Below are 27958 nucleotides of genomic sequence, written 5' to 3' on the forward strand. Positions count from 1 at the left end.
CAGAAGAAGTTCAGTTTAATTTTCATGATTTTTGAAGCAGGCATAAGATCTCCCTGATCTCTACAAGTGGATCCTCTGAATCCCTAGTTTCCTTCCTATGAATTCCGTAAGTTTTACATTAATCTCTCACCATTATTCATCAATTTATATTCGATTTAGATTGCATCTTAGGCTAGTTCTATTTCTACCTAGTTTCAGGAAACGTACAAGTTTCAGTCCCTGTGGATTCGACCTCGGTCTTACCGAGTTTATTACTACATCACAACCCTATACTTGGGGAGTGAACAAGTTTTTGGCGCCGTTGCCGGGGACTGACGGTTGCGATTCTCTGAAATTAATTAGGTTTAGAATTAATTTAAGATTAGGATTTTACTAACTTTAGGTTAAGGTTTTTATTTTATTTTGTTTTTAGAAACTAACCTGTTTTCTTGATTTTGTAGGACCCTGACATGAGTTTCTAAATTGGTAAATTCCTTCCTAATTTCTCTACTTTTTCTACTCTTAAAATTAAGGTTTAAATTTTAGAAATTTTCTAATTCTAGTATCCTCCTATTTTTAAGAAATAGTTTACGTTTAGAAACTTTCTAATTTTAACTCTTTTAGAATCTAACTTTGTTTCCTAATTTATTTTTAGAAGTTTTCTAGAAACTAACCTTCCTATTTTGTAGGCCTTTAAGATAGAAATTTCTAATTCGGTAAGATCCTTCGCTACTTTCTATTTTTCAGTTCTCTTTTAGTAATTTACTTTCTAGTTTAGGACTTTCCTAATTTATTTTAGAAATTTCCACTTTCTTTTAGGAATTCCTTCTTTTAGAAATCAGTTCACTGCTATCTTTCTTTTAAAGGATTGTTCTTCTCCTTTTTAGAATCTAACTTATTTTGTTTTATTTTGCAGGTCTTCAACTTAGGGCCTCCAATTTGGTAACTCCTTTCCAACCCTCTCTTTCTTTTTAGATTTTCTTTCTTAAGATTAGGTTTCAAATTTAAATTGAGGGCTGCGAGTGTTTCATGCCCAAGTGGGCCCGTGACGACACTCGACGTCTCTTGACTGAAGGAGGATTGGTTGAGGGGTTGACTATCCATCGCAGGACTAGACACCGCTCGAAATCCCCTGAGTTAATTGAAGTTATGGCTGAAGACCAACCTCCTTTACTTCCACCCAGGGTGGAGGATACCCAAGATGAGAACGAGGTGCATCAGGCACCCCCGCCTCGTACTTTACGAGATTATCTACAACTGGTGGGAGTGAGTATGCCCTCATGCATGATTTTCCCTGAAAACACAGGACAAATGGACATCAAGCCATGAGTTATCCAACTCCTTCCCAAATTCCATGGACTTGAATCAGAGAGTTCATATTTACATTTGAAAGAGTTCGATGAGATTATAGCTACATTATGTTTTCCTAATGTATCTGAGGATACAATTAGGCTGAAACTCTTTCCTTTTTCCTTAAAAGAGAAAGCTAAGACGTGGTTACATTGACTGCGTCCTAGATCCATTGGCACATGGAACGACATACAGAGGGAATTCATAAAAAAATTCTTCCCACATCAAAAAACGATTACCCTCAGAAAAGCAATCATGAACTTTGCCCAAAAGGAAGATGAAACATTCTTCTAATGTTGGGAAAGGTTTAAAGATTTGGTCAGTTCATGCCCACAACACGGATTTGAAACGTGGCGCATTACAAATTTCTTCTACGATGGACTGACATCTTCCATGCGCCAAATGGTCGAGACAATGTGTAATGGAGAGTTTATTAATAAATATGTCGATGAGGTATGGGACTACCTCGACAGTCTGGCTGAAAAAACACAATCTTGGGACTATTACCCAAAATCAAACACCACGTCTAGGCCGACTCAATTAAAGGAGAAAGGTGGATTATATCTCTTGAAAGAAGAGGATGATCTCAAGTGTAAAGTGACTACGCTCATAAGGAAAGTTGAGGCCATGAAAGGAAAGAAGGATAAGGTTAATGAAATTGTTTACGGCATCTGTGATTGCAACATTCATACAACTGAAAATTGTCCTACAATACCCGCCTTTCGAGGAGTGTTGAATGAACAAGCTAATGCCGTAAACAACTATCAAAGACCTTTTACTGGACCTAACTCCAATATATACAATCCTGGCTGGAAAAATCATCCAAACTTTAGTTGGAGGAATGGACAAACGGCTACTCCTCCAGGTTTCTTCAATCAAAATCCAAATCAACTGAAACCTCAAGAGGAACCGGTTCAAAATTTCATACAAGAGCTGGCTCAGGCAATGCAGGGAATTACAGATTTTATGCAAAAGATAGATTCTCGTATGACGGTTATAGAAAAGGGGATGCTTCCTGCACAACCTCTCCCCAATCCTAAACCGCAGTACGAGATTAATGATCCCAGCTCTTCAAACCAGAAGAGGACAACAATGATGGATCCAGTGATGCCCCACAAAAATTAGAACCGGAACTTCTAGAGAAGCCAGTTGCTCCGTTCCCCCAACGGTTGGTTTCACCAAAACCTCTCTCTAACTCTCAGGATATCCTAGAGGTGTTGAAACAAGTAAAAGTCAACATTCCTCTACTTGATGTCGTGAAACAGATGCCTTTATATGCCAAATTCCTGAAAGACTTATGCACGACCAAACGACGGCAGAGTATTCAAAAGAAGATCTTCTTGACCGAGAAAGTGAGTGCCATCCTAAAGCAAGACGTGCCACAGAAATTCAAGGATCCCGGTAGCCCAACCATATCATGTGTAATCGGGGACCATCGAATTGATCATGCACTTCTTGACTTAGGAGCGAGTGTCAATCTGATTCCCTATGCGGTATACAAACAGTTAGGTTTGGGTGAATTAAAACCCACCCTAACCACACTACAACTTGCTGATCGCTCTGTTCGTGTACCAAGAGGGATAATTGAGGATGTGTTGGTCCAAGTTGATAGATTTTACTACCCTGTAGATTTTATCATCCTGGACACCGAACCCATCAATAACATAAGCACTCAGATCCCCGTCATTCTTGGCCGCCCATTCCTTGCCACTTCAAATGCAATTATCAATTGCAGGAATGGTGCCATGACTATGTCTTTTGGGAATATGACATTGGAGTCAAACATCTTTTTCAATAACGACAGAAACTTAGAGGATGATGACGATTTCCACGACATTAATATGATTGACTCTTTCGTGGAAGATACGACACCTCTAACCTTATCCTCCGACCATCTAGAGATGTGCCTGGCCCACTCCCATGATTTTGATGATGACATGATTAGGGAGACGTGCGCCCTGCTTGATACTGCACCGGTACTTGAAGTTAACCGGTGGAGGCCACAATTTGAAGAATTGCTACAAACCGATGTAGTGCCTCTACCGTCTAACCTCAAGCCGCCGAAGCTTGACCTAAAACCTTTACCCTCTGATTTGAAATATGCCTATTTAGGTCAAGATGAGACATACCCAGTGGTGATCTCTTTCCACCTGGAGAAAGAACAAGAGAGTATGCTCATATCTACTCTCATTGAGCATAAAGGAGCCCTGGGATGGACGATAGCGGACCTCAAGGGAATTGATCCCTCGATTTGTACTCACCGCATATATCTTGAGGATAATGCAAAAATCGCTCAGCAACCACAACGCAGACTAAATCCAAACATGAAGGAAGTGGTTAAGGCCGAGGTTCTTAAACTATTGGACGTGGGTATCATATACCCTATATCTGATAGTCAATGGGTGAGTCCAACTCAAGTGGTCCCTAAGAAGTCCGGAATCACCATCGTAGCCAATACTAATAATGAACTCGTGCCAACTAGAGTCACTACTGGTTGGAGAATGTGCATTGACTACAGGAAGTTGAATACCGTCACGAGGAAAGACCACTTTCCTTTACCACTCATTGATCAGATCCTGGAAAGGTTAGCTGGTCATTCCTATTACAGTTTTCTTGACGGGTATTCGGGCTACAACCAGATAGAGATAGCTCCTGAAGACCAGGAAAAGACCACATTTACATGTCCCTACGGCACCTTTGCCTACCGAAGGATGCCATTCGGACTATGTAATGCCCCTGCCACCTTTCAGCGATGTATGCTTAGTATCTTTTCTGATATGGTGGGGCAATATTTAGAGGTCTTCATTGACGATTTCTCTGTTTATGGTCCATCTTTCAGCAAGTGCTTGGAAAGTCTTAATTGTGTGCTGAAAAGATGTGAAGAAAAGAACTTGGTACTTAATTGGGAGAAGTGTTATTTCATGGTTCAGAAGGGAATTGTCCTTGGGCATATCATCTCGTCCATGGGAATTAAGGTAGATAAGGCAAAAATCGATCTTATCTCTAACCTACCTCCACCCAAGAACATCAGAGACGTGTGATCCTTCTTAGGACACGCAGGATTTTACAGGCGATTCATAAAGGACTTTAGTCTCCTCTCTCGTCCTTTATGTAATCTTCTTCAAAAGGATGCTCTGTACGAGTGGACTAAGCGATGCCAGGAAGCTTTCACCAAGCTTAAAGGCACGTTAACCACTGCACCTATCATGCAGCCACCCGACTGGAGCCTTCCTTTTGAGCTTATGTGCGATGCTTCTGATTATGCTCTTGGGGCGGTCCTAGGCCAAAGAAAAGATAAGAGGCCCTACGTCATTCATTACGCAAGTAGAACTTTAAATTCTGCCCAGGTGAACTACTCGACTACGGAAAAGGAACTCTTAGCTGTAGTGTTCGCCTTGGACAAATTTAGGTCCTACTTGATCGAATCCAAGATTATTATTTACACAGATCATGCGGCACTTAAGTATCTTCTTTCTAAGAATGATTCTAAGCCCCGTTTGATACGATGGATCCTTCTACTCCAAGAATTCGATTTGAAAATTAAAGATAAAAGGGAGTAGAAAACGTTGTGGCCGATCACCTTTCTCGCCTTAATACCTCTGATTCCCTTGAGACGACCCATATCAACGACATGTTCCCTGATGAACAACTGTTCAGAGTCTCCCATTCACCTTGGTTCGCTGATATTGCTAATTATCTTACTACAGGTGCCATACCGACACAGTGGACCGCGCAAGATAAAAAGAAATTCTTCACCGAGGTGTGCAACTTTTTCTGGGATGATCCTTATTTATTTAAATATTGCCCAGACCAAATCCTAAGGAGATGTGTACCAGAAATGAGCATCAGAGTGTCATCTCCTTCTGTCACTCACAGGCCTGTGGTGGTCACTTTTCTGTAAAAAAGACCACGGCCAAGATTCTGCAGTGTGGCTTTTACTGGCCCACTATGTTTAGGGACACTCATGAGTTTTGCAAAGCTTGTGAGCGTTGTCAGAAATTAGAAGCATTGTCCCATCAAAATATGATGCCCTTGAATCCCATCCTTATCATTGAAGCAATCGATTGCTGGGGCATCGATTTCATGGGACCATTCCCCCAATCGTTTGGAAATCTGTATATTTTGCTCGCCGTGGATTATGTCACTAAATGGGTCGAAGCAATTCCGTGTCGAACTAATGACCATCGCACGGTCATTAAATTCCTAAAAGAAAACATCTTTTCTCGATTCGGAACGCCTCGAGCCATCATTAGTGATGGGGGCTCACACTTTTGTAATAAACCATTTGAGAGCTTAATGAAGAAATAAGGTATCTCTCATAAGGTGAGCACCCCGTACCACCCACAGACAAGTGGGCAAGCCGAGATTTCTAATAGAAAAATTAAACACATTTTAGAGAAAACGGTTAACCTTGATCGTAAGGATTGGTCAATCCGATTGACCGATGCCTTATGGGCATACCGTACTGCCTTTAAAACCCCTATTGGAATATCTCCCTTTAGACTTGTCTATGGAAAAGCTTGTCACTTGCCTGTGGAGCTGGAACATAAAGCGTATTGGGCGATCAAAAATCTTAATTTCAATCTGGACAACACTGGCTCGCTACGTAAACTTCAATTGAATAAACTTGAGGAAATCCGGAATAATGCGTACGATAATTCGAGAATTTACAAGGACAATATGAAAGTATTTCATGACCAACACATTTTGCGAAAATCATTCACGCCTGGTCAGAAGGTCCTTTTGTACAATTCTCGATTACATCTCTTTCCGGATAAGCTTCGATCTCGTTGGACCGGCCCTTACATTGTTGTTTCTGTTTTTCCTCATGGGGCCGTTGAGATAAGAGATCCCGACAATGGCAAGGAGTTTAAAGTCAATGGACATCGATTGAAACCATTTTTTGAGAAATTTGATTCAGAGGACATGTCCATGCCCCTGACTGCTCCTGTTTACCAGGATTGATCTCCTAGTCTGATGGAGGTATAGGTAGGTTTATCGCTTTCATAAGACTAGGGTAGTTACTTTATTTGTCTGGCTGAAGACGGTAAACTTAGTGCTCCTGGGAGGCAACCCAGCTCTTCATTTCATTTCGTTTTTTTGTTCAATGTTTGTGGGTAACATTACTGCAAACCCTCACGAGACTACAACTCGTCCACTAGGGGCAACCTAGGAGTTTAAAGGCTTCTTGCATACGCTAAATGCAATCGAGAGCACCTACGAAAGTGGTATAGGTAGGATTTTATTTTTGTTATTTTATTTTACTTCTGTTGGTTTTTCTTTTGTGCTGACCCGCTCTTACGTAGAAATCTTTGGAAAGCCTCTTGATTCTTTCATCCAGGTAATATCTTTCCATCACTCATATATTTTCGTTGTCCCATGTGCATTGCATGCTTATTTCTTTTACATTGAGGATAATGTAGATTTTAGGTTGGGGGTGGGAGATTAGGTTTCCTAATCAGCGTTTTCTTGGTCTTGAGCAAAAATTGTGAAAATTTTTAAATTTTTTTTTGGACTTTCTTGTGAATTCGAAGGGATTTTGATGGCCATCTAGGGCACTTGGAATTTCAAGATACATGATGTTGGAAATTTAAGACGTTTGGATTCAGTATCTATTGGATTGCATAATTAAGTTTGAATTGTTAATCCAGAATTAGAAGTTGTACACTTTGATTGAGTTATGATCTCACATGTCACATCTCGCTTTCACATTAAGGTCTCAGTTTGATATTGAAGGATTTACTTGGTACTCACTAAGCATGAAGGAACCGGCCTGAGAAAATTGAAAGGATTGGGCGAATAATCTTCTCCATGGGTTTGCTCCCTATAGGTGAAGATTTGATTTCCCAAAGTAGCCGACGGAAAGGGGTGGGCAATGGTCTTCATCATAGGTTTGCTCCCTATAGGGGTGGGCAATGGTCTTCATCATAGGTTTGCTCCCTATAGGTGAAGATTTGATTCCTCCCCTTGGCGGTATTTTAATGAAAAAAAATATATATATCAAAGGTCGATTAATGAAAAGATGATCTGTGAGGAAAATTTGAGTTATTATGAATTATCTTAGTGTTTACCGATAATATCAGGAAATTAAGAAGTGAACCTTAATGATAAGCCGAGATTACACGATACACCCATGAAACTCAATATTCAGAATCATGCTAATTAATGAATTAATATTTGAGCTCGACGATGAAGTTATCGTGCGCTCGAGTCCAGGAGATAGTAATGCCCAACATTCATGAATCACAGAATTCTAGGATCTGGATTGTTTTTCAAAAATCATTCGATTTTATAGAAATTGTCTTGTAATTCTCAATTTATTTTTCGCATACCTTGCTCGGGACTAGCAAGATGCTGGTTAGGGGTTGTGTTGAGGGTCGAATATTGCATATCAGACCCCAGTCGTTGCCAGGATTTACAAACATAGAACTGTTTAATGACCTGATTTAATCGTATTTGTGATGCAGAGTATATTTACGAGCATGGACTGGAAAGGATGCTAAAAGCATGGATTTAAAGCTCAGGCATCACCAAGGCATTGGACGGGGCCCCATGGGACCATGATCGAGGATTTACACGTCAGAGATCGGAGAAATTCTAGTCACTCACTTCAAACAGGCCTGAAAGACATCCATAATACAGGATCATGGGGCTCCCACCATCTGATTGGCTCTAAACTTTATATGAGGCCTGATGATCATGGATTAACCGTACGCATCAAAAATCATCCATTGGATCGCTGTGGAAGTGACCCAACGGACAGATCAGCCTATAATTTACTGATCTGGGGCCCACCTGATCTCTGGATATACCTCATCTTCGGTCTCAACACATTAAATTATATGAAGAACCAGACGGACGGAGGAGATTCTGTACATACATTATGATGGACCCCCGTGTGCATTGCATGTGCACCAGCCGTGCACCCATGCACTCAAAGTCGGTCAGCGGGCGCTGACCGACAAAAACTCAAATTCTTCAAAAAAAATGCAATAGCGTTAACCGTCCGGCATTGGGTTTGCTTTGTGGGCCCCACTCATCATGTATTTAGAAGATCCGGACCGTCCATTAGGATTTCAAAGGCCTCAGTACCTAAGCCTAGGTGACGGAATTTTAAGAGATAACATATATCATATTTCAACCGTCAAAACGGAGGATGGACGGCAGTGAGAAAACTCTTATGGGCCACGCATAAAACAATTCAAAACCATCCATTCCCTAATGGATTTTTGAGAGGATCATAATGGACGGAGTGGATTTCTCAAAAAGATGTCTAATTGGGGCCCACCATCATCTCAGCGCACGAAGAGCGAAAGCTCTGTTCGCACGTGACCGGAAGATCGGCGCTGTTTTGCATTCGTGGCAAGGATCGGTTCGATGATCTGAACCGTTCAAAAGTCTCCAACGACCCAGCTAATGTAGACCTAGGAGAGCGAATTTGAAGAAATCTGCATGATCAGTTTTTCAACGTTAAAACGCAACTTGGACGGCGGTTTAAAAAGCTCAGGTGGGCCACACCAAAACAGACGAAAAACGGTCATGTACGACCGGTTTTCCGTGTACAGTCCAATGAACGGACCCGATCTCGCGAGAAGATCCAAGAAATGGGCCCACCATCATCCCAGCGCAGGCCGTGCGTCCACGCAGAGCCTGGGCGCTGCTGTTTTGGTGGCAACGTAAATGGATTTGCGCAAGGAGTTTTCAGAGGGGGTCGCGGAGCATACAAACCGACTCCAGCCAGGCCTCTCCGACTGCTAGCAGACTATATAAGCAAGGAAAGAAGGAGAAGAAAAGATATTTTTTTTTGGAAGGGGACCAGGTAGACGATTGCAAGAGAGAGTGAAAGTTTTTGGTTTCTTCTTTCTTTTCCTTTTATTTATTTCTTTCCTTCTTGTTCTTTTCTTTCTCTGTTTATTTTTATTTGCTTTGTTCAGCCCATTCATGTGTGGCTAAACCTCTTAGCTAGGGCTAAGAGGTGAAGCCTGTAGCGAGATGAGAGATTATATTTTGTGCCTATAATTTAAAATTCATAAACTGAATGTGATTTTAGTTGATTATTAAAGGAATATTTTTCTTAGTCTTTAATGGTCTGTTGTGACTGAAATTACAATGGATTTGCAATGGCTTTGAGTATTTCTTTCCCATTTTTTTTATGTTATGAAGTCAGGAAGCCCTGTTATTCATCATTATTCCTTGGGCATGGTAGGATGACAGTACCCTTCCTGCTTTCCATACATTGTTGGTTGGTTGGTAATTAGTTTAATTCTGTTGTTTACTTTGTCTCCTGGGCATGGTTTGGTGATGGAATCCATTCTAATTCATATACCTTTCATCCCTTTAAAATTATATCAGAAGAAGTTCAGTTTAATTTTCATGATTTTTGAAGCAGGCATAAGATCTCCCTGATCTCTACAAGTGGATCCTCTGAATCCCTAGTTTCCTTCCTCTGAATTCCTTAAGTTTTACATTAATCTCTCACCATTATTCATCAATTTATATTCGATTTAGATTGCATCTAGGCTAGTTCTATTTCTACATAGTTTCAGGAAACGTACAAGTTTCAGTCCCTGTGAATTCGACCTCGGTCTTACCGAGTTTATTACTACATCACAACCCTATACTTGGGGAGTGAACAGTAGATGTGCAAAAAAATCATGTACCTGGATAGCCAATTTATATATGATGTTGTCAACTTGCCATCGGTCAACCTCATGGTTTCTTATTTTCAACACGGTAATGTTGTCCTCCACTTGCTTCATTATGGTTAATCAAACTGTATACCTTAAGCTCCCTAATCTAAGGTATTTGTTTATAAATAGTTATTATTCCGCTCTATCAATTAACCTTCTTATTTGGATTCTCCTTGTGACTATGAATAAGATTATTAAGATACTTAAGTCGGTAAGATGGCTGCTCGAGATCTATACAACATTGGGTTCTAAAACTGACGTTAGTGTACGACACATCCATCAAGTGTGGTCCAATGGCAGGCTGCATAGATATGACCATATGCGTTATGGTAAGGTCTATGGTGATCCTAGGGAAGCTTTAACGTGATTAAGGCTGATTTTGGGACACGATCCATCAAGTTAGTTTCCATGGCGCACCCCTATTGCGTGTGCAAGTGCATGTGAGGGTGCGAGAGTGCATGTACCAGGGAAATCAGGTGGACTCACGTTGGATGATTTAGGTGCAATAAGAGTTTTAAGAAAGCTTTATTGACGTGCTTTCATCGGTGAGTGTTTCCAATTCCATGGTCCACCTGAAATTTGAATCAGCTTAAATTTTGTACAAATACTTGAGATGTTTTGGTAAAACAGGACGGTGTGGATATATACGTATTAGGGTGGGATTCCAAGGTGGGTTCTACCTTCCACCCTGCACGTGCCAAAGAGAGGGACTCCTCTCTTGATGTCCCACATCCAGCAAAAGGATATCCACCTCTTCCTTTTTGTACATCATAATGTTCTATGCAATCAACTTCATAGGAACTTCCAACGAGGTAGAGTTGTGTGGGGCCCACTGTTAAGATTATGTTAACTTAAATTAAGGGATATTATTTCATGTGTATATTTATGAGATTTGTAATCCCTTCAATCAAGGGAATTAGATAGATCTTAAGGGATATTATTTCATGTATATATTTAGGAGATTTGTAATCCCTTCAATCAAGGGAATTAGATAAATCTTTATGTTATTTTTTTGTAATTTAGGATCTAATTTAGGATCTTGATTTGCTCTTGTAAGTTTATATATAGCAGTCCATATTGACTGTTAAAAATAACACACAGAGAAAAACATAGATTTTTCTGTAAACTGATTTTTCTCATGGTATCAGAGCGCCAATGATCTTGTTGCCTCTGTAAATCATTTCTGCCTACTCTGATCACGCTATGTCTACGTTTGCGATTGATTCTACAGATCCGTTTTTTCTCAATCCTTCTGATCATCCTAACATGATTCTTGTTCCAAAAGTCTTAGATGGAACCAATTATGCTATATGGAAGAGATCTATGCTAGTAAGTCTCAGTGCTAAAAACAAATTAGGGTTCATCAAAGGAACAATTGCCACCCCAGAGAAAAAAGATCCAAAATACTCTTTATGGCAGCGCTGCAACGATATGGTGCTTTCCTAGATATTTAACTCTCTAAGTCAAAAGCTTACAAACAGCGTACTCTATGCTGAAACGCCTTCAGAGATCTGGACAGATCTTCAAGAACGATTCTCTCAAAGTGATTTTTCTCATCATTATCAAACTCAACGATCTATTGTTGAATTGAAACAAAATCAAGAATCAATTTTTTCTTACTATACAAAGATGAAAATGTTGTGGGATGATCTAACTACCTGTAGTCCTTCAATCACGTATACTTGTGGAGGACAAAAAGATCTAAAAGAAAAGGAAGAAAGGATTCGGCTGAGACAATTCCTTATGGGATTGAATGAGACATACTTTGCTGTGCAAGGGCAAATCATGTTAATGCACCCTCCACCAACTGTCAAAAAGGCATATTCACTTCTATGTGAAGAAGAAAGGCAGCAAGGACTTACTAAGGCCAAGGGTACTGATCTCATTCATGCTATGAGTATCAAAACCTATGACAACTCTAGGGAATCACAGTCTGATGCTCAACGGCAACACAGACAGTGGTCATCCTCTCATTCCAAGTCACATGGCACCAGGAAATCTCTGTTATGTTCTTATTGTGAGGGCACAACTCACACTGTGGATCGTTGCTACTACTTGAATGGATTCCCAATTGGTCACAAGCTCCATGGCAAAGATGTATAGCCACCAAATCGAAGCAGAAAACATGTTGCACATCAAACCAGTGCCGAGATGCATCAGGACTCAATCAAAATACCAATAGAGCAGACCCCTCAATTCACCTCTGAAGAGCTTGCCCAAATAAAAGCTTTTTTCCGTAATGGTAAAAAATCTGCAAAAGCAAACTATACAGGTATCTCTGCCCCTTTTTGCTCATCCTTTAGTGTCCAAAAGACATCCTTGAATCATTGGATTATTGATAGTGGTGTAACAAATCACATAACATCTTCAATATCGAATACCTCTCCTTTATCTTCTCAAGTAACCTTGCCTAATGGTGCATATTCTAAGATAACTGGCATTGGCTCCATACAACTCTCAGATCATATGCATGTTAAAAACATTCTATGTACACCATCTTTTCATATCAATTTACTATCAATGAGTCAACTCACAACTGCCATGAATTATTCAATTCACTTCTTTCCCACTTTTTGTATATTACAGGACCTAACTTCGAAGAAGATGATTGGATTGGGGAAGCAGCTTAATAGCTTGTACAACTTTGTTCCTCTAATGAAGTTTGTACCAACTTCTTATCATGTTGATTCTACTATAAACCTTCCATGGCACAAGCGGTTAAGACATCCCTCCAAGGCACCTTCACAATTTTTGAGCCATGTTATTTCCTCCTTTGTATTTGATTCTAAACATTCTTGTGAAACTTGCCATTTGGCTAAGCAAATACGGCTACCATTTTCTTCAAGTTCTATTCAAACTTTACATTCATTTGATCTTATTCATTGTGATATTTGGGGACCTTTTCGTACTGCAACTCATACAGGGGCACATTATTTTTTAACCATTGTTGATGATTATACTCGATTCACGTGGATATTCTTAATGAAATTCAAATCTGAAATGCAAGGATTATTAAAAACTTTCATCTCTTTTGTCAACACTCAGTTTAATTGCCAAGTTAAATGCATTCGAAGTGATAATGGCTCAGAATTCATCTCCATGAAATCTTATTTTTCCAACCTTGGCATTTTATTTCAAAGCTCTTGCCCATCTACACCTCAACAAAATGGTGTAGTTGAACGAAAACATCGACATCTTTTAAACGTTGGCAGGGCCTTAAGAATTGATGTTAATCTTCCCTTGCGTTTTTGGGGGGAGAGTTTACTTACCGCTGCCTATCTTATTAATCGTCTTCCTACCCCTGTGCTGCGACATAAATCCCCATATGAAATGTTGTATAACAAACCACCTATCTACTCTCACTTGAGAGTTTTTGGATGTCTTTGTTATGCAACCAATTTGCAACCATCTCACAAATTTGACTCTCGCGCTAGAAAATGCATCTTTGTCGGTTATCCTGTAGGCCAAAAAGCCTATCGCTTATATGATCTCAACACTCAACAATTTTTTTCAAGCCGTGATGTCATTTTTCATGAATCATTTTTTCCTTTTCTTGCTCCAAAAACCTCACCAGAAAACATTGTTTCCCAACCTGAGATATCTGAATATATTACTGATTCACCTCCACTTGCAATTCCTCCTGTTTCTTCATCATCCGAGATCACTCCTCCATCCTCTCCTTCTTCTCCTTCTTCCTTTGTATCTCCTGCTGCACCTCCTCTTCGCAAAAGTGAACATGTCAGACAGCCATCCACCCTCCTTCAAGATTTTCATTGTGGACAAGTTAGTACAACGCCATCAACTGCAACTTCAAAACAGGCATCTTTGACTAAGTCAGGTACTCGGTATCCTTTAAGTACCTATCTTTCCTATGATTCTTTGTCTTCTGCTCATAAACACTTTGTTAATACCATTTCGAGTGTCCTATAACCTACCTCATATGCTCGGGCTATCTTAGATCCCAAATGGCAAGAGGCAATACAACGTGAACTTAATGCTCTCACTACCTAAAAGACATGGTCCTTGGTTCCCTTGCCTGTTGGTCATCGGCCCATTAGTAGCAAATGGGTCTATATATTGTATCAAATATAATTCCAAGGGCACAATTGAATGCTACAAAGCTCGATTAGTCGCTAAAGCATTTTCTTGACAAGAAGGCTTGGATTACACCGAAACATTTGCTCCTATTGCCAAGTTAACCACTATTCGCTGTGTTCTTGCTGTTGCTGCTGCTTAGCCATTGTATCAAATGGATGTGACCAATGCCTTCCTACATGGTGATTTAGAGGAAGAGGTATACATGACTCCATCACCAGGTCTTTGTCGACAAGGGGAGAAACTAGTATGTCAACTGCATAAGTCTCTTTATGGGCTTAAACAAGCCCCTCGAAATTAGTTTGCAAAATTCTCGCATGCTATCAAACAGGCTAGCTTTGTTCAATCACATTCAGATTATTCTTTGTTCGTAAAGACTAAAGGTTCATCTACAACTATGGTGCTTATCTATGTAGATGACATAGTAATAACTGGAAATGATGCAACTGCTATACAAAGTCTCAAACAATTTCTTCATTAACAATTTCATATTAAAGATCTTGGTCTCCTTAAGTATTTTCTTGGGTTGGAAGTTACAAGGTCCAAAGCAAGTATTGTTATCTCTCAACGAAAATATACTTTAGAGATCATAAAAGATGTTAGATACTTGGGTGCTCAACCATCAAACTTTCCCATTGAAATAAATCTAAAGCTCATAGATTATCAAGGTGATCTGCTACATGATCCAGCTTGCTACAGGAGATTAGTTGGACAACTAATCTATCTCACAATTACAAGGCCAGAGATCACATACTCAGTTAATATTTTAAGTTAATTTATGCATGCTCCAAGAAAGTCTCACTGGGATGTTGCTCTTCGCATTATCAAATATTTGAAAGGCAGTCCTGGTTTAGGATTGTTTTCCTCCTCAAGCAATTCCTTTGCCTTAAAGGCTTATTGTGATGCTAATTGGACAAACTGTCCTATGACAAGAAGATCAACTACAGGTTATTGTGTGTTCTTAGGGAATTCATTGATTTCATGTAAAGCAAAGAAGCAGAAAAACAGTTTCAAGATCATCCTCAGAAGCTGAGTACAGGTCCATGGCAGCGGCATCCTGTGAGCTAACTTGGCTCAGATTTTTGCTCAATGATATGCAAGTTTCTACAGGACCAACAATGGTACTATGTGATAATCAAGCTGCTCTCCACATAGCAGCAAACCCAGCATATCATGATCGCACCAAACACATAGAACTTGATTGTCATGTTGTAAGAGAAAAGATACAAAATGGTCATATTATTACCAAATTTGTTCCATCTCATTTGCAGCTGGCAGATGTTTTTACGAAGGCTCTTGGAGAAAATGTGTTTAAAGAATTAAGAATCAAGTTCAACATGCTGAATATAAATGCTCCAACTTGAGGGGGAGTGTTAAGATTATGTTAACTTAAATTAAGGGATATTATTTTATGTATATATTTAGGAGATTTGTAATCCCTTCAATCAAGGGAATTAGATAGATCTTTATTTTATTTTTCTATAATTTAGGATCTAATTTAGGATCTTGATTTACTCTTGTAAGTTTATATATAGCAGTCTATTTTGACTGTTAAAAATAACACACAGAGAAAAACATAGATTTTTCTATTAATTGATTTTTCTCACCCACCGTGATACGTGTTGAACATCAACATCATGCATTTGATGGGTCTCCCTTAAATTATGGGATATCCCAAAAATCAGCCGTATAATGAACTCAGGTGAGCCATATCATCTAAAATCATGTGAAGAAAAGCCTAAAACATATAAAAGCACTTGGTGGGGGCCACCTAAATTTTGGATGCAGACCACTCATCCAAGTGGGACACACATAATGGATGGGCTGGATTTGTGAACCACATCTCGGTGGACCCAATAAATGATTATGAATGTTTTAATGGGAGGGTAACCCCTCTCAGCTTTTGTATGTGGTGTGACCCACACAAATCATGTATTGAATTGACTTTTAGGACCGAGGCTTGTCATATAATGGTGCATCTAACTATGAAGTGGAAGTTTGACACGCATCATGGTGGGGCCCACACAGCTCAACTTCTTTGGAAGTTCCAGGAGGTCGACCGCGTAGCACAACACCAAAATCATAAATTTGCAACGGTTATGATTTTGGTTGAGAGATGTACAAGGGGCCTGTTGCCTATTTAAAACGGTTTTAAACCGTGCCCGTGCCCGTGCCATAGCTAGGGAAATAGGCCAAGGGCGGGCTCTCCTCATCTCTCTTCATTTCGAAAACCTATCCCACCCTCAATTTTTTTATTTTATTTTATTTATTATTATTTTTTTTAATCCATTGTTTTTCCATGGCAACGAGAGCAGAGCTCGGAGACGTTTCCAGCCGAAGATTCCGGCCAACTCGTAGGGTTTTGGAAGAATACTCCTCTTCCTTTTGCTCTTTCTGCCGTTTGTGTGTCAGATTTCGGCGGCGTTCTCCAGCGGAAGGAAGCAGAACTGGCTGGAAATACTGTGCATTTGATCTTTTGATCTGAGATGAGAAGTCTAGAAGCTTCTTCCTGAGAATTTTCTCAACGTATTCTGCTTTTGGAGCTTGAAATCTGGTTGTTTTTCTTGCTTTGACGTTACCTTGTGCAGCGATTTCTAAGGTTTTGTAGCTGCATCGCTCGGTTTTTCTCCTGTTTCCGTGAGAAACCTCGTTCGGAAGGTGAAAGCGAGAGGTTTAGTCCTGTTTTTGCTTGGAACATCAATTTTTTCTGATTTTCTGAATTTATTTTTTTTGGGTGTTTCTAGGCTCAGAATCGACTGTCTTGACTGATTTCTAGGGTTTTGTTTTGGAACCTGTTCACGATTCGTCGATTTCTTTGCTTTTTGTAAGAAATCTCGTTTCTCGACGCGAATGCCAGCGATTTCCTGGTATTGTCCTTGAAATCCTGTGTAAAAATCGGTTATCGGATTATCCTGTTGTTCGAAGCTTGGAATCTGCGGTTCGGAGAGATTTCGAGGGTAAGTTTCTGTCTGCCATTCTCCTATATCTTCGATTTGTTTGGTAGATCTCGTTTTGGATGCTGAATGTGAGCAATCTCTTGCGTTCGTGTCCTCCGGCATTTGCGAGTTTCAGTTTCCATGAGAAATCCGGTTTCGAGTGCCAAATGCGGGTGATTTTCTGCTGTTATTCTTCAAGTACTGTTAATGATCGACAAGATCGTCACTTATGCAGCTATCTTTGATTTGATTGAGCTCAGACAGCCGAAATAGAGGTTTTTAGCTTCTTAAAGGGTTAGCGCTGGCATCTTTAGCTGTTCTTTTCCAGCAAATTCCATCAAAAAATCATCTGCGGATAGCTTTTCTCTCCTTGTATATCTGGAAGTTTCTAAAATCAGCCTTTTTGCTTGTTTCCTAAGCAACAGCTTCCTTGAAATCTCTGTTTATGAAGCAATCTCACCATTCCTCTGGCACAGCAAAGAGCGAACACTCTAAAGGTTGGAGTATTTTTAAAAATCTTTTTCGTGTTTTTGAGCTTCTCTCCTTCTTGAAATCTCTGGAAAATCAAGAAATCAACATATCTGCTTCGGTGAATGGTTAGTGTTGAGAATCTTCCGCCAATCTGAAAATCCTGGAAACAATCCATTAATGGCAGCCTAGCATTTGCCAACTAGTGACTAGAATGAGAAAGGTAATGAAGCTCTTCGCCCTTCTTTTCTTTCTTCCAGCTCTTCTCCGATCAGAAGATCCAACTCTCAATGATGATGTCCTTGGACTGATCATCTTCAAGGCCGATCTCAAAGATCCGGATGTTAAGCTGGACTCTTGGAATGAAGATGACAACTATCCTTGCAACTGGGTTGGTGTGAAATGCAACCCTAGGATGACCCAGGTCTCTGAACTCGACCTTGATGGATTCTCTCTATCTGTTGGATTGGCTGAGGCCTTGTCCAGCTCCAATTCCTTTGTCGATTATCCCTTGTAAAGAACAATTTCACTGGAAGTTTAAACCCTGAGCTTGCCCACCTTAGGAGCTTGCAATCAATTGACCTCAGCGAGAACAGTCTCTCTGGAATCATTCTGGAGGAGTTCTTTCAACAATGTCAGTCTCTCCGGGTTATCTCACTCGCGAAGAACAGTTTCTCGGTCGTGATCCTCCCCAGTTTGGGCTTGTGCTCGACGCTTGCAGCACTTCTCATCAAATCGGCTTTCAGGTCAGTTGCCAGACGGGCTATGGTCTCTGAATGGTCTTAGATCACTTGATCTCTCAAGTAATTCTCTGACCACGGAGATTCCAAAAGGATCCAATGGTTGTTCAATCTAAGAATGATAAGCTTAAGGAAGAACCAGCTTACTGGGCAGTTACGGATGACATTGGAGGCTGTTTACTTCTAAAGTCACTGGATTTCAGTGAGAATTCACTATCTGGGACCCTTCCAGATTCAATGCAGAATCTCGCAATGTGCAGTTCTTTGAGCTTACATACGAATTCATTCTCAGGAGAAGTTCCATCATGGATTGGAGATATGAGAAACTTGGAGTCTTTGGATCTGTCGGACAATGGATTTTCAGGCAGCATTCCTGATTCATTGGGAAACCTAATGACGCTGAAGATGTTGAACTTTTCTGGAAACAGATTGACTGGGAGATTGCCAGAGTCAATTGTCAATTGCAGAAGCCTATTGGAAGTTGATTTTAGCCGGAATTCGTTGATGGGGAATCTTCCTGCATGGTTATTCGAATTGGGTTTGCAAAGGATTTCACTTTCACACAACAATTTAAGTGGGTTGATTGAAAATCCTCCTACTGGGTCGTTGGAGGCATTGCATGAGAACCTTAAGACCTTGGATTTATCAGGAAACCTATTTTCTGGAAAAATTCTGTCCGACATTGGGGTTTTTAGTAACTTGTAGCTGTTGAATATGTCTGGGAATTCTCTTGTGGGTGCAGTTTCCAGCAAGCATTGGGGAATTGAAGGCTGTGGATGCTATTGATTTAAGCAAGAACATTTCCCACACACACACACACACACACACTTTCACTTAAAAACCAAACAATCTAACCACTAGGCTAACAGCATATTAGCTGTTACTTCTCTGTTTCTAATTAATTTGAATTAATTAGATTTCCGGACCAAAATGGACCAAGCATGCCTGACCATCTGGACCGAACTGCCCATAAAAAAGGGGCAATTTCTGGTCTGGGTTTTAAAATATTGATACTAATGATGCAGTTTCCACTGAGGATGATACATGAACCATTGACATCATCAATATCTTGAACCATTGGCATCATCTATCTTTTCTCATTCAGATGCACTTATTACTCTGTTTTTTCATGCTTGGGAGTTCAGGAGAATAAAGAAGGCCTTGAGTTGCTCAAGATTGCCATTGCCAAAGCAGGCTATACAGGAAAAGTGAGTCTTCTTTGTTCGGCTATTCTGTTTTCATTTATAAATAAGTTGAAAGAATTTTCATTTCTCTTCAAGAGAGACATAGAAGCCATAAAAACTTGCGTCTTTTTTCCTTATAGGTTGTTATTGGAATGGATGTTGCCGCTTCTGAATTTTATGGCACTGATAAAACCTATGATCTGAACTTCAAAGAAGAGGTATGTTTTCTTCTTTTTTCTGCAACTCTGATGGCCAGAAGTTGCAGTGTGATGACACATAATTGAATTCATGTTGTATCGGTTTCAGTTTGTGACTTCCAATTAATTTTTTTTTTTTGGTTTTCATTCATCACAGAAAAATGACTGGTCGCAGAAGATATCAGGAAATGCTTTAAAAGATCTCTACAAATCATTTGTGGCTGAGTATCCAATTGTATCAATAGAAGACCTGTTTGATCAAGATGAATGGGAGCATTGCTCCAAGTTAACCTGTGAGATTGGAGACGAGTACAGATAATGGGGGATGACCTCTTGGTCACCAACCCAAAGGTTAGCTCTGGTAACTCTTTATTTTTTATTTTTTATTTTTTATTTTTGATTTTTCCTTTCTTTTCATTTTGGTAGAAATCATGAATGGTACTTGTCCAGTGTTTTTATAGTAATAAAGAAGCACATGGAAAATCTTTTGGCTAATGGTTATAGGTTGTTTATTTCATTCCTTAAGAGTTAATGCATATGAGAAATAGAATCATCAATGCATCCAAGAAAGGTCTTAACTAGTTCCAATCATATTAGCATAGCTAAGAACTGATCACCTACACTCGTAGAATAAGTTATGATGCAGTCCCATCTTTTATGATGTCATTATCATGCAAATGGTAGGCCATCGTGAAGATCACATAGCACAGAAATCAGGCTGGTCCACTCATCAGGTAGCCCGTCTGACTCAACATGCAGGGTGTGGCCCAACTGATGTGTGGATTCGCCTTATTTTTCGAAGTGGGTGATCTTCAAGATGGAGCCTACCATTTTCCATGGTGCAGATATCCTACACGTGCAGATATCCTACACAAAATTGGATGGGATGACAGGTTATCTGTAGGCAGCTGTAGGTGATCAGTCCTCTAGCATAACTATTTGAAGTGGATTGTCACAGGTTTTGTAAGGACACTCCTTTTTGCATAAACTGCCATGTCCAACATGTGTATAGAAAGTACAGCAGCATATCCGTTAGGCAAAAACTTTTATTGTCTTTCTTCCATTTGGTAGTTAGTACTCATTATATAGTTTTAGAAAAATCCAACTTATAGTTACCTTCGTTAGCATTAGTATTGAAAGATTGAGATCCACATCACAAGCATTGTTACTTTCAAGTTGATCTTGAAAGGACTGAAATGTGAGAGTTCTTCCTCATTATGAATACTAGGAATTGCCATTGGAATTTTTTCAATATCTTCTTGTTTAAACTCTGTTTGGAATTCAATTCACTTGTGCATCTGAAAGGAGGCTAAAATGTTCAAGTGCTACTTGTTTTAGCACTTCTCTTCTATATATGGTAGAGGAGTTTATGATCCTTGAACCCATGTTATGGACAATATTTCCAGGTTTCAGTATTGTATAGTTGACACCCATGGTTCAGTGATCCAAGACATGGACCCCTTGTATGGAAAGAATTGATCAGGAGACTGTTCAACTCCCAATTCATCAAGATGTTGTAAACTTGTAATTCATTACTGCTACATGCCTGAGATAATGCATCAGCTGGTATCAGAAAACCACATAGATGCTGACTTCTTTTCCATTTCTTGCTTAATTAAATTAACATTAAGAGCGTTGAATCCTTATTTCTGCTTGGGAAGTATTTAGAGGGATTGGCTAAGGGGAAGATATCTGAGGCCATTGCCAAGCTTGATTTGGCACCTGAAATAGCAACGTTATTGACTTTTGATGGAGAAGGCAATGTGATAAATGAACAAGAGATTGATAGTAGATTGATACAAAAGAATGATGTGATCAAAATAACGCCTGGTGGTAAGGTTGCTTCTGACGGTTTTGTTATATGGGGGCAGAGCCATGTTAATGAGAGTATGATAACAGGAGAGGCAAGGCCTGTTGCGAAGAGGAAGGGCGATGGTGTGATCGGCGGGACCGTTAATGAAAATGGGGTGTTGCATGTTCAAGCCACACATGTTGGATCGGAGAGTGCTCTCTCACAAATTGTCCGCCTTGTTGAATCGGCGCAGATGGCCAAAGCTCCTGTACAGAAGTTTGCAGATAGGATCTCGATGTATTTTGTGCCTCTTGTAAGTGCATATTCTTTTTCACGCCTTTTCCATGCATGAGTGTCTCAGATCCCATATGCACAGCTGTGCATGACATGGATGGAGCATCCATATCGTCTATCAGGTGGGCCCCAACACATAAATGGGACCACTAGAACAACTTGGGCCCACTTTATCTTATCCATTCACTTGTTTCATTAATTATGTGCCATCAAATGAGTGGACCCAATTCATACTTCTGTCAAGGCATCTAAAAATGGGGCCTACCTGTGGCTATACATGTGTTAAATTAGAAAACTTCTAGTTATTAAGTTGCATTATATGTTGAATTTTCTCACAATGATGCAAGGTGAAAAGAAGAGTGAGAAGCTTGCAGAGGATGGTTTCAATGCATTTAAAAACACAATGAGAATTAGTTCAAAACAATTAAGGTCCACTTATTGGCTCAAGTTGAATTGTTCCTCTTTTAACTTCTATAGGTCATTATTCTCGCATTTTGCACTTGGCTAGCCTGGTTTTTAGCTGGAAAGTTGGATGGCTACCCGAAATCTTGGATACCATCTTCCATGGATAGCTTTCAGCTTGCTCTTCAATTTGGCATCTCTGTTATGGTGATAGCCTGCCCCTGTGCCCTGGGTCTTGCAACTCCAACGGCTGTGATGGTTGGTACTGGTGTTGGTGCTTCTCAAGGTGTGTTGATCAAAGGGGGGCAAGCCTTAGAGAGTGCACATAAGGTAGGCATGAATGATCGATATCTAATTCTTGATTTCTTTCTATTACACTTTGAAATTGAAATGTTATCAGCAACCACTTGAATCATGCAACCTTTCGACTATTTCTTGCACAACAGTTCAACTGTTTGTACTACTGTCTATCTGAAAGTGGAAAGGATGTGCTCCATTTCCAAATGCAATGTATGAAGTATGCACTTGATGCGGAAATGATTGACAATTCACCGCCTGATGCTCCTCATGCTGAACAGGTAGCACCTTGATCTATTTTTGTTAGACACAGTATTAAAACACATTATCCTTCATATTTTTGAGTCAATTGAGTAAAATGGCTGGTTCGTTGTATCTTGGATGTTCAGTTGACATCAGTCTAAATGGGCGTCCAATGCCAATTGAAATATTAATTGCCGTATGGGGGTCATTGTTGGGATTAGGGGTTCTTGTCTTAGCTGATGAGTTTTGCAGGTTGTGTATCTGATGGGTTGTCTTGAGTCTGGACTACTCCATATCAAAGACTTTTAGATTGATAAATTATTAATGATATCTTGTCTCTAAAAAAAATTGAAGTTCTTTTCTGTTTCTTTTTCCTCCCTTCGCCATGAATTTTAGTAATGTTTTGCACATGGTTTCTTTCATAGGCTGTTTCTTTGGAATCTGGTTTTAGTTAAATTATAGCGGCAATTTCCTTGCTCATGTGTCTGGAAATACTGTTGTGTCGGAACTCATATATTAAGATCTGAAGTGTCCAATTTATCTTTTGCTTTTTTCATGTTTCTCTTTGCGATTGATGAATTTTGGCTGAGTTTCTGCAAATGTGTTTTTCTATTGTGCTGGTTTAATTAATGGCAACTAGAGGAGGTATAGATAGTTGGGCTTCTGATGGTGGAAATGGCTGTAATTTATCAGTCCTGAGTGTTGGTAATATGCATTTTATTCACTTCCCACTGAGCCAACTTTCTTGGAAAAAACATATGGTAATATGCATTTTAAATTCTAGTTATATTCACTTCCCACTAACCCAACTTGCAGGCATCCAAACAGGCCCTTAGTAATTTTCTTTTAAATGCTTTAAATTCTTGATATGAAAATCTACTACTAGCTTCTCCACGTGCAGAAATGAATGGTAAACCCTGAATCTCTCATATGCCAAAAATGAATTTTGCGTATCGATGTGTTTATTCTTATTTAATGAGTGGTGTAGTTTTTGACCAGAATCTTAGATTTGTTTGCTGAATTTTCTATTGACTGCTAATATTTATGTTGCGGCTTCACATAACAACAGCAAGAACTTGCTGCAGTGTTCAAGAAAATCGGTGACAAGCAGACTTACTCCATTGGTCTATATGAACTCTATCGTATCACCCAATTATACCCAAAGGTAACACATGCATGTGTGGCGGGTGTGTTTTGTGGTGTTTTCGAGATTCTTTACTCACTTGTTTATTCATTTGGGATTGTTACAATCTAGGAAAGGAGAACTATTTCTCATTTTTAGGGCGTCTGTTTTCTTTTTTCCCTTTTTGCTTTTCAGTAAATTTATGTAGAAGCTTGCGCACTAAGTATGAGTTTAGTAATTTGCCAAACATCTTTTCATTTTATGTTGTTACAGGTTGATATATCTGCTCAGCTTCAGAATGTGATTGAGGCATTTCACACATATATAAGAGATGGGCTAGCACAGGATAGGAGAGACCTCTTGCTTATTTCCATGCTTACCCTCCTGGGGGTATGGAATAATGAATGCAAAAGTCATTATAGAGACAGCAATGTTATGCCAATAAAAATAAATAAAGGAAATAAAGATAGGTGCTGCAGACCATTATCTAAACACTACAACAATATAGGGTATTGGCAACGCTTCTTAAACGTGTTTTTGCCGGCACCCAGAACATAGCGCCAGCAAAAGTCGATAGTATAAAACAAACATGAATATCTTCTTTTGTAAAAGCTTAATCATTATCATCATCAAACCTGAGTCCCTTGAAGTATGCAATTAGTCTAAAAGTTCTGCTTATGGAAAATAGTTGTATGTAGCACTGTTTTAAAACCCAGACTGGACTGGATTGTCGGATCATGTTTGGAATGAAACTGGCAATCATGGCTGTCCAGGTCACCATAAAATGAAATGCAACTAAATCAGTCAAGCCTTAAACCAGCAAACTTCTACTTGAAAATCAAATGCTCTAATTATTACATTTTGACAGTTGTACAGATCAGTTGTTTGATTTGAATTGTATTCTTTTGTGTGCATTTACATTTTTAAGCTAATTGAGTGCATTTCATCGCTTCTTGCTGCAAGGTTTGTGGATTTTTATTTATTTTTTTAAATTCTGTTTTCTTTTTATCATTTGTTTGGTATGTATGGCTTTCACACTTCACTGACTTCCTTTTGATGATTGATTGTTGTGGTGTTTACACCATTACTTGTTATTGCATTCTTGACTGTTTCTTTCATAAAATTGACACTACCACCTTCCCTAGTACATTGCAATTGTATTCTCGGTAAGTGTAGAGAGAGAGAGAGAGAGAGAGAGAGAGAGAGAGAGAGAGAGAGAGAGAGAGAGCCATGGGACCAGGTGGGCTCCTTCATCTAACAGTGTTGAGTACTTGCATATTTCTGTAGTGTGTTTGTGTATCAACGTAAGAAAGATGTATTACTATATTTTTTCTTCTCAGACTAGTTTTTACTTCCATTACTGTGTTTTCTATAAGGATGCTTTTCTTTCCCAATTATCCGACATATGACATGTCAGCTAGTAGATCCAGACTGTTTATTTAGTGGGCCCTAACTCTAGATGCCTCTCTGTAGCAGGATTTTCCTGCTTGTGGCAAGTAGAGGACTAGGCCTTGGACAGATGCATCATGTTTCTGCAATTTGAATAGGTATCAGCTGAGCATCCAACCCATATGTGCTTTTATACCAATTTACAACATTTGAACATGGGCCCATGGGGCCCAATAGGCAAGATATTGTGGAAAGCTCTTTTGAAGGCAATGTTGTTGTGCATTTGGGCTGAAAGGGACTCACAGATTTTAGTGATAGAAATGCATCTTTCTTTTTTTCGTGCATGTGAATGATATAAAGCATCATAATTCAAGGTGCTTATAATATGGGTCCGATGAATTAATAACTGGGATTATGTGATTTGTGGCACTGCTGTGATTCTGTGATTCTTTTTTTTTTTTTGGGTTTAGAACCATTCCTAAATAATAAAAAATAATGTTCTAGAAATTGAAATTTTGTGATGGTTTTCAACCGACCCTAATTTTTTGCTATGCCATATTTTAGGAATGGTAAATTTAAAATTTTGGAACGGTTTTGCAACCATCCCTAATTTTTTGCGATGCCCTATTTGGCCACAGTTTAAAACTGTTCCTAAAGAGGAATTTTGGTGTAGTGAGTACTTGATGCATATGTTGATTACGACATTTAATTTGTTTTGAATTGGATATGTACCTGTCATGCATGGATAACTGTTTACAAGTCATAGTCGGTGACACATGGAAGAGCGAGAAGGGATTATGAGAAAAATCACCATCTTCCTCAAGTGATTAAAGCCTTGAATCCATTGGGGTATTTTTTTAATCTACAAGAAAAAAAAAATAGAAGAAAAGAAAATTCAGAATTTATTAATCAATAATTTTGTAATGTGTATGTGTCTCAATTACACCAATAATAAAGAAAAAAAATAAAATTCGTAATTACCAAAAATAGTAAAATTCTAACACTAATAAAAGTCCCAATTATAGTAAAAACTCTTCTAAAGTCTAATTCTAAAAATAAAAATTCCGTATAAACTTTTGCTAGAAAATTCTCAACATGATTAGGAGTAATTTTTTTTTTAAAAAAGTGAAAAATCTAAAACTCTAAAAATAAGGAAATGTTACAAAAATTGGAATTACTAAAACTAGTAAATTTTTCTAAAATTTTGTTTTTGAGCTGGAAGTGCACGTTTTCTTGTGAAATGTACTGACATGACACACTGTGGGTTGGTTCATCCTGGATGTGCAATAAAGATTGATAGCTTGTACGCCCTGTAACGATACCCAGATCAAAAGTTATGACCAATCACCTCCTTTTGGTCCAACCATGCTAGGAATGTATCTGTGCCACATCCTAGAGTTATACTCAAGGAGCTCAGCTCATGATAATAATAATAATAATAATAATAAAATTCTTGCACCAGTGTTTCTCCATCATTTCCTTATACTTTACATTAGGCTCTTTAGCTGACACAACACGTACTCATGCTCCCCTTGACTTGACCTGTTTATATGGATCACTTCCTCCACTTGTGCCTACAAGAGCTCACACTCTTTCTGAAAATATTGAAAATTAGGCTTAAGATCAATGTGGTTTTGTATATCTTGTATAAGAGATAACTCCATAGGAAGTTCATCAAGCATAATCACCTTGAACTCTTATAACACTGGTTTCAAATCCTCTGGGATATACATGGGCTCTACATCTTTGTCATTTTCAACTAATGCATCTACATCTCCCGTCACCTCAGATTGTTTGATGAAATCATGTTTGGTTATGAGAGACTATGCCTCCACTTTAGAAGTTTTGGGTTAGTTCTCCATTCCCATATGAGTGAGGATAATCTTTCTACTATCATTAATAAATATAAATACATTATCTTTGTCTTTATGCGTAACATCAATATTATATTTCCATGGTCAACTAGGTAACATATGATAGCTTCCATATTAACTACGTCATATATTACTTTGTCCTTATAATATTTACCAATGACAAATGATATACAACATCATTCGATTACTTCTATTTTAATCATCTCATTGATCAATCCAATCATATGCGGAGAGGGATGTTTTTCTATTTTCATTTGCAACTTTTCCAATATTATCTTTGATACGAGATTCTCGTTGCTCTTGATATCGATAATTACATTACATACTTTTGGTTTACAATTCACCTCGTTTGAAAAATGTAGTGCCGTTATAAATCTATCTCTATCTTTGTCATATACAATGACTTTCTCATGATCAAAGTAGCGGACTGTGATTTATCATTATCGAGCGGTGGCTTGCAATTCATTATTAGTGTCGCACCACAAACATGATGACCACAAGTTCCACGAACATGGACCCGTCCCATGGCTTTTGTCAAAAGGTTGATCATTACTTGTAGTCCTTACATGGCTTGCTTTCTCCCGATGAAAGGCTTCAAATGTCATCATTGTTATATGATTATTCCCTGGAGTATCATCCATGGGATTGTTGCACGCACCTTCATTAAATGTAATTATCTAGGAAAAGCCTCGCTCTAATACCAACTGACGTAGGGAAAATGGTGAATGGATAATGAGAAAGGGTATTTTCTTGAATTCACAAGAAAAAAATAGAATTTTATTAATTAATAATTTTTTAATGTGTTTGAGTCTTAATTACACCACTAATAACGAATAAAATAAACTAAAATTCATAATTACCAAAAATAACAAAATTCTAATCGTAATAAGACTCATAATTACAGT

At 38.9% G+C, this 27958-nt stretch overlaps 1 protein-coding gene, 1 long non-coding RNA gene, 1 other non-coding gene and 1 pseudogene across 3 annotated transcripts; 3 read left to right on the top strand and 1 right to left on the bottom strand.

The window, feature by feature from the left end:
* Positions 1-1566: 1566 nt before the first annotated feature.
* LOC131217752 (small nucleolar RNA R71) lies at positions 1567-1673 on the bottom strand. The gene has a single exon (XR_009157343.1). It is a non-coding gene; the product is annotated as a small nucleolar RNA R71 (small nucleolar RNA).
* A 15868-nt stretch (positions 1674-17541) lies between these two features.
* LOC131258104 (probable LRR receptor-like serine/threonine-protein kinase IRK) lies at positions 17542-19059 on the top strand (annotated as a pseudogene).
* A 14-nt stretch (positions 19060-19073) lies between these two features.
* LOC131258105 (uncharacterized) lies at positions 19074-20489 on the top strand. The gene is made up of 3 exons (XR_009177881.1): positions 19074-19466; positions 19583-19660; positions 19797-20489. It is a non-coding gene; the product is annotated as an uncharacterized LOC131258105 (long non-coding RNA).
* Positions 20490-21260: 771 nt separating this feature from the next.
* Positions 21261-22917, top strand: LOC131258106 (probable copper-transporting ATPase HMA5). The gene is made up of 3 exons (XM_058259172.1): positions 21261-21744; positions 22203-22457; positions 22574-22917. Exons 1-3 carry the CDS (start codon positions 21529-21531, stop codon positions 22715-22717), a joined length of 615 nt encoding a protein of 204 aa, XP_058115155.1. The 5' UTR covers positions 21261-21528; the 3' UTR covers positions 22718-22917.
* The last annotated feature ends 5041 nt before the right edge of the window (positions 22918-27958 follow it).

Source organism: Magnolia sinica, chromosome 10 (assembly GCF_029962835.1).
Source record: "Magnolia sinica isolate HGM2019 chromosome 10, MsV1, whole genome shotgun sequence".
NCBI classification, from domain to species: Eukaryota; Viridiplantae; Streptophyta; class Magnoliopsida; order Magnoliales; family Magnoliaceae; genus Magnolia; species Magnolia sinica.

What these genes read in the sequence shown, in the direction of transcription:
- LOC131258106 (XM_058259172.1), top strand. Translation starts at nt 21,529, where the DNA reads ATGATAACAGGAGAGGCAAGGCCTGTTGCGAAGAGGAAGGGCGATGGT. An exon ending in CGATGTATTTTGTGCCTCTT is followed by an intron (nt 21,745 to 22,202) that starts GTAAGTGCATAT and finishes TAACTTCTATAG; the next exon opens with GTCATTATTCTCGCATTTTG. An exon ending in CCTTAGAGAGTGCACATAAG is followed by an intron (nt 22,458 to 22,573) that starts GTAGGCATGAAT and finishes CTTGCACAACAG; the next exon opens with TTCAACTGTTTGTACTACTG.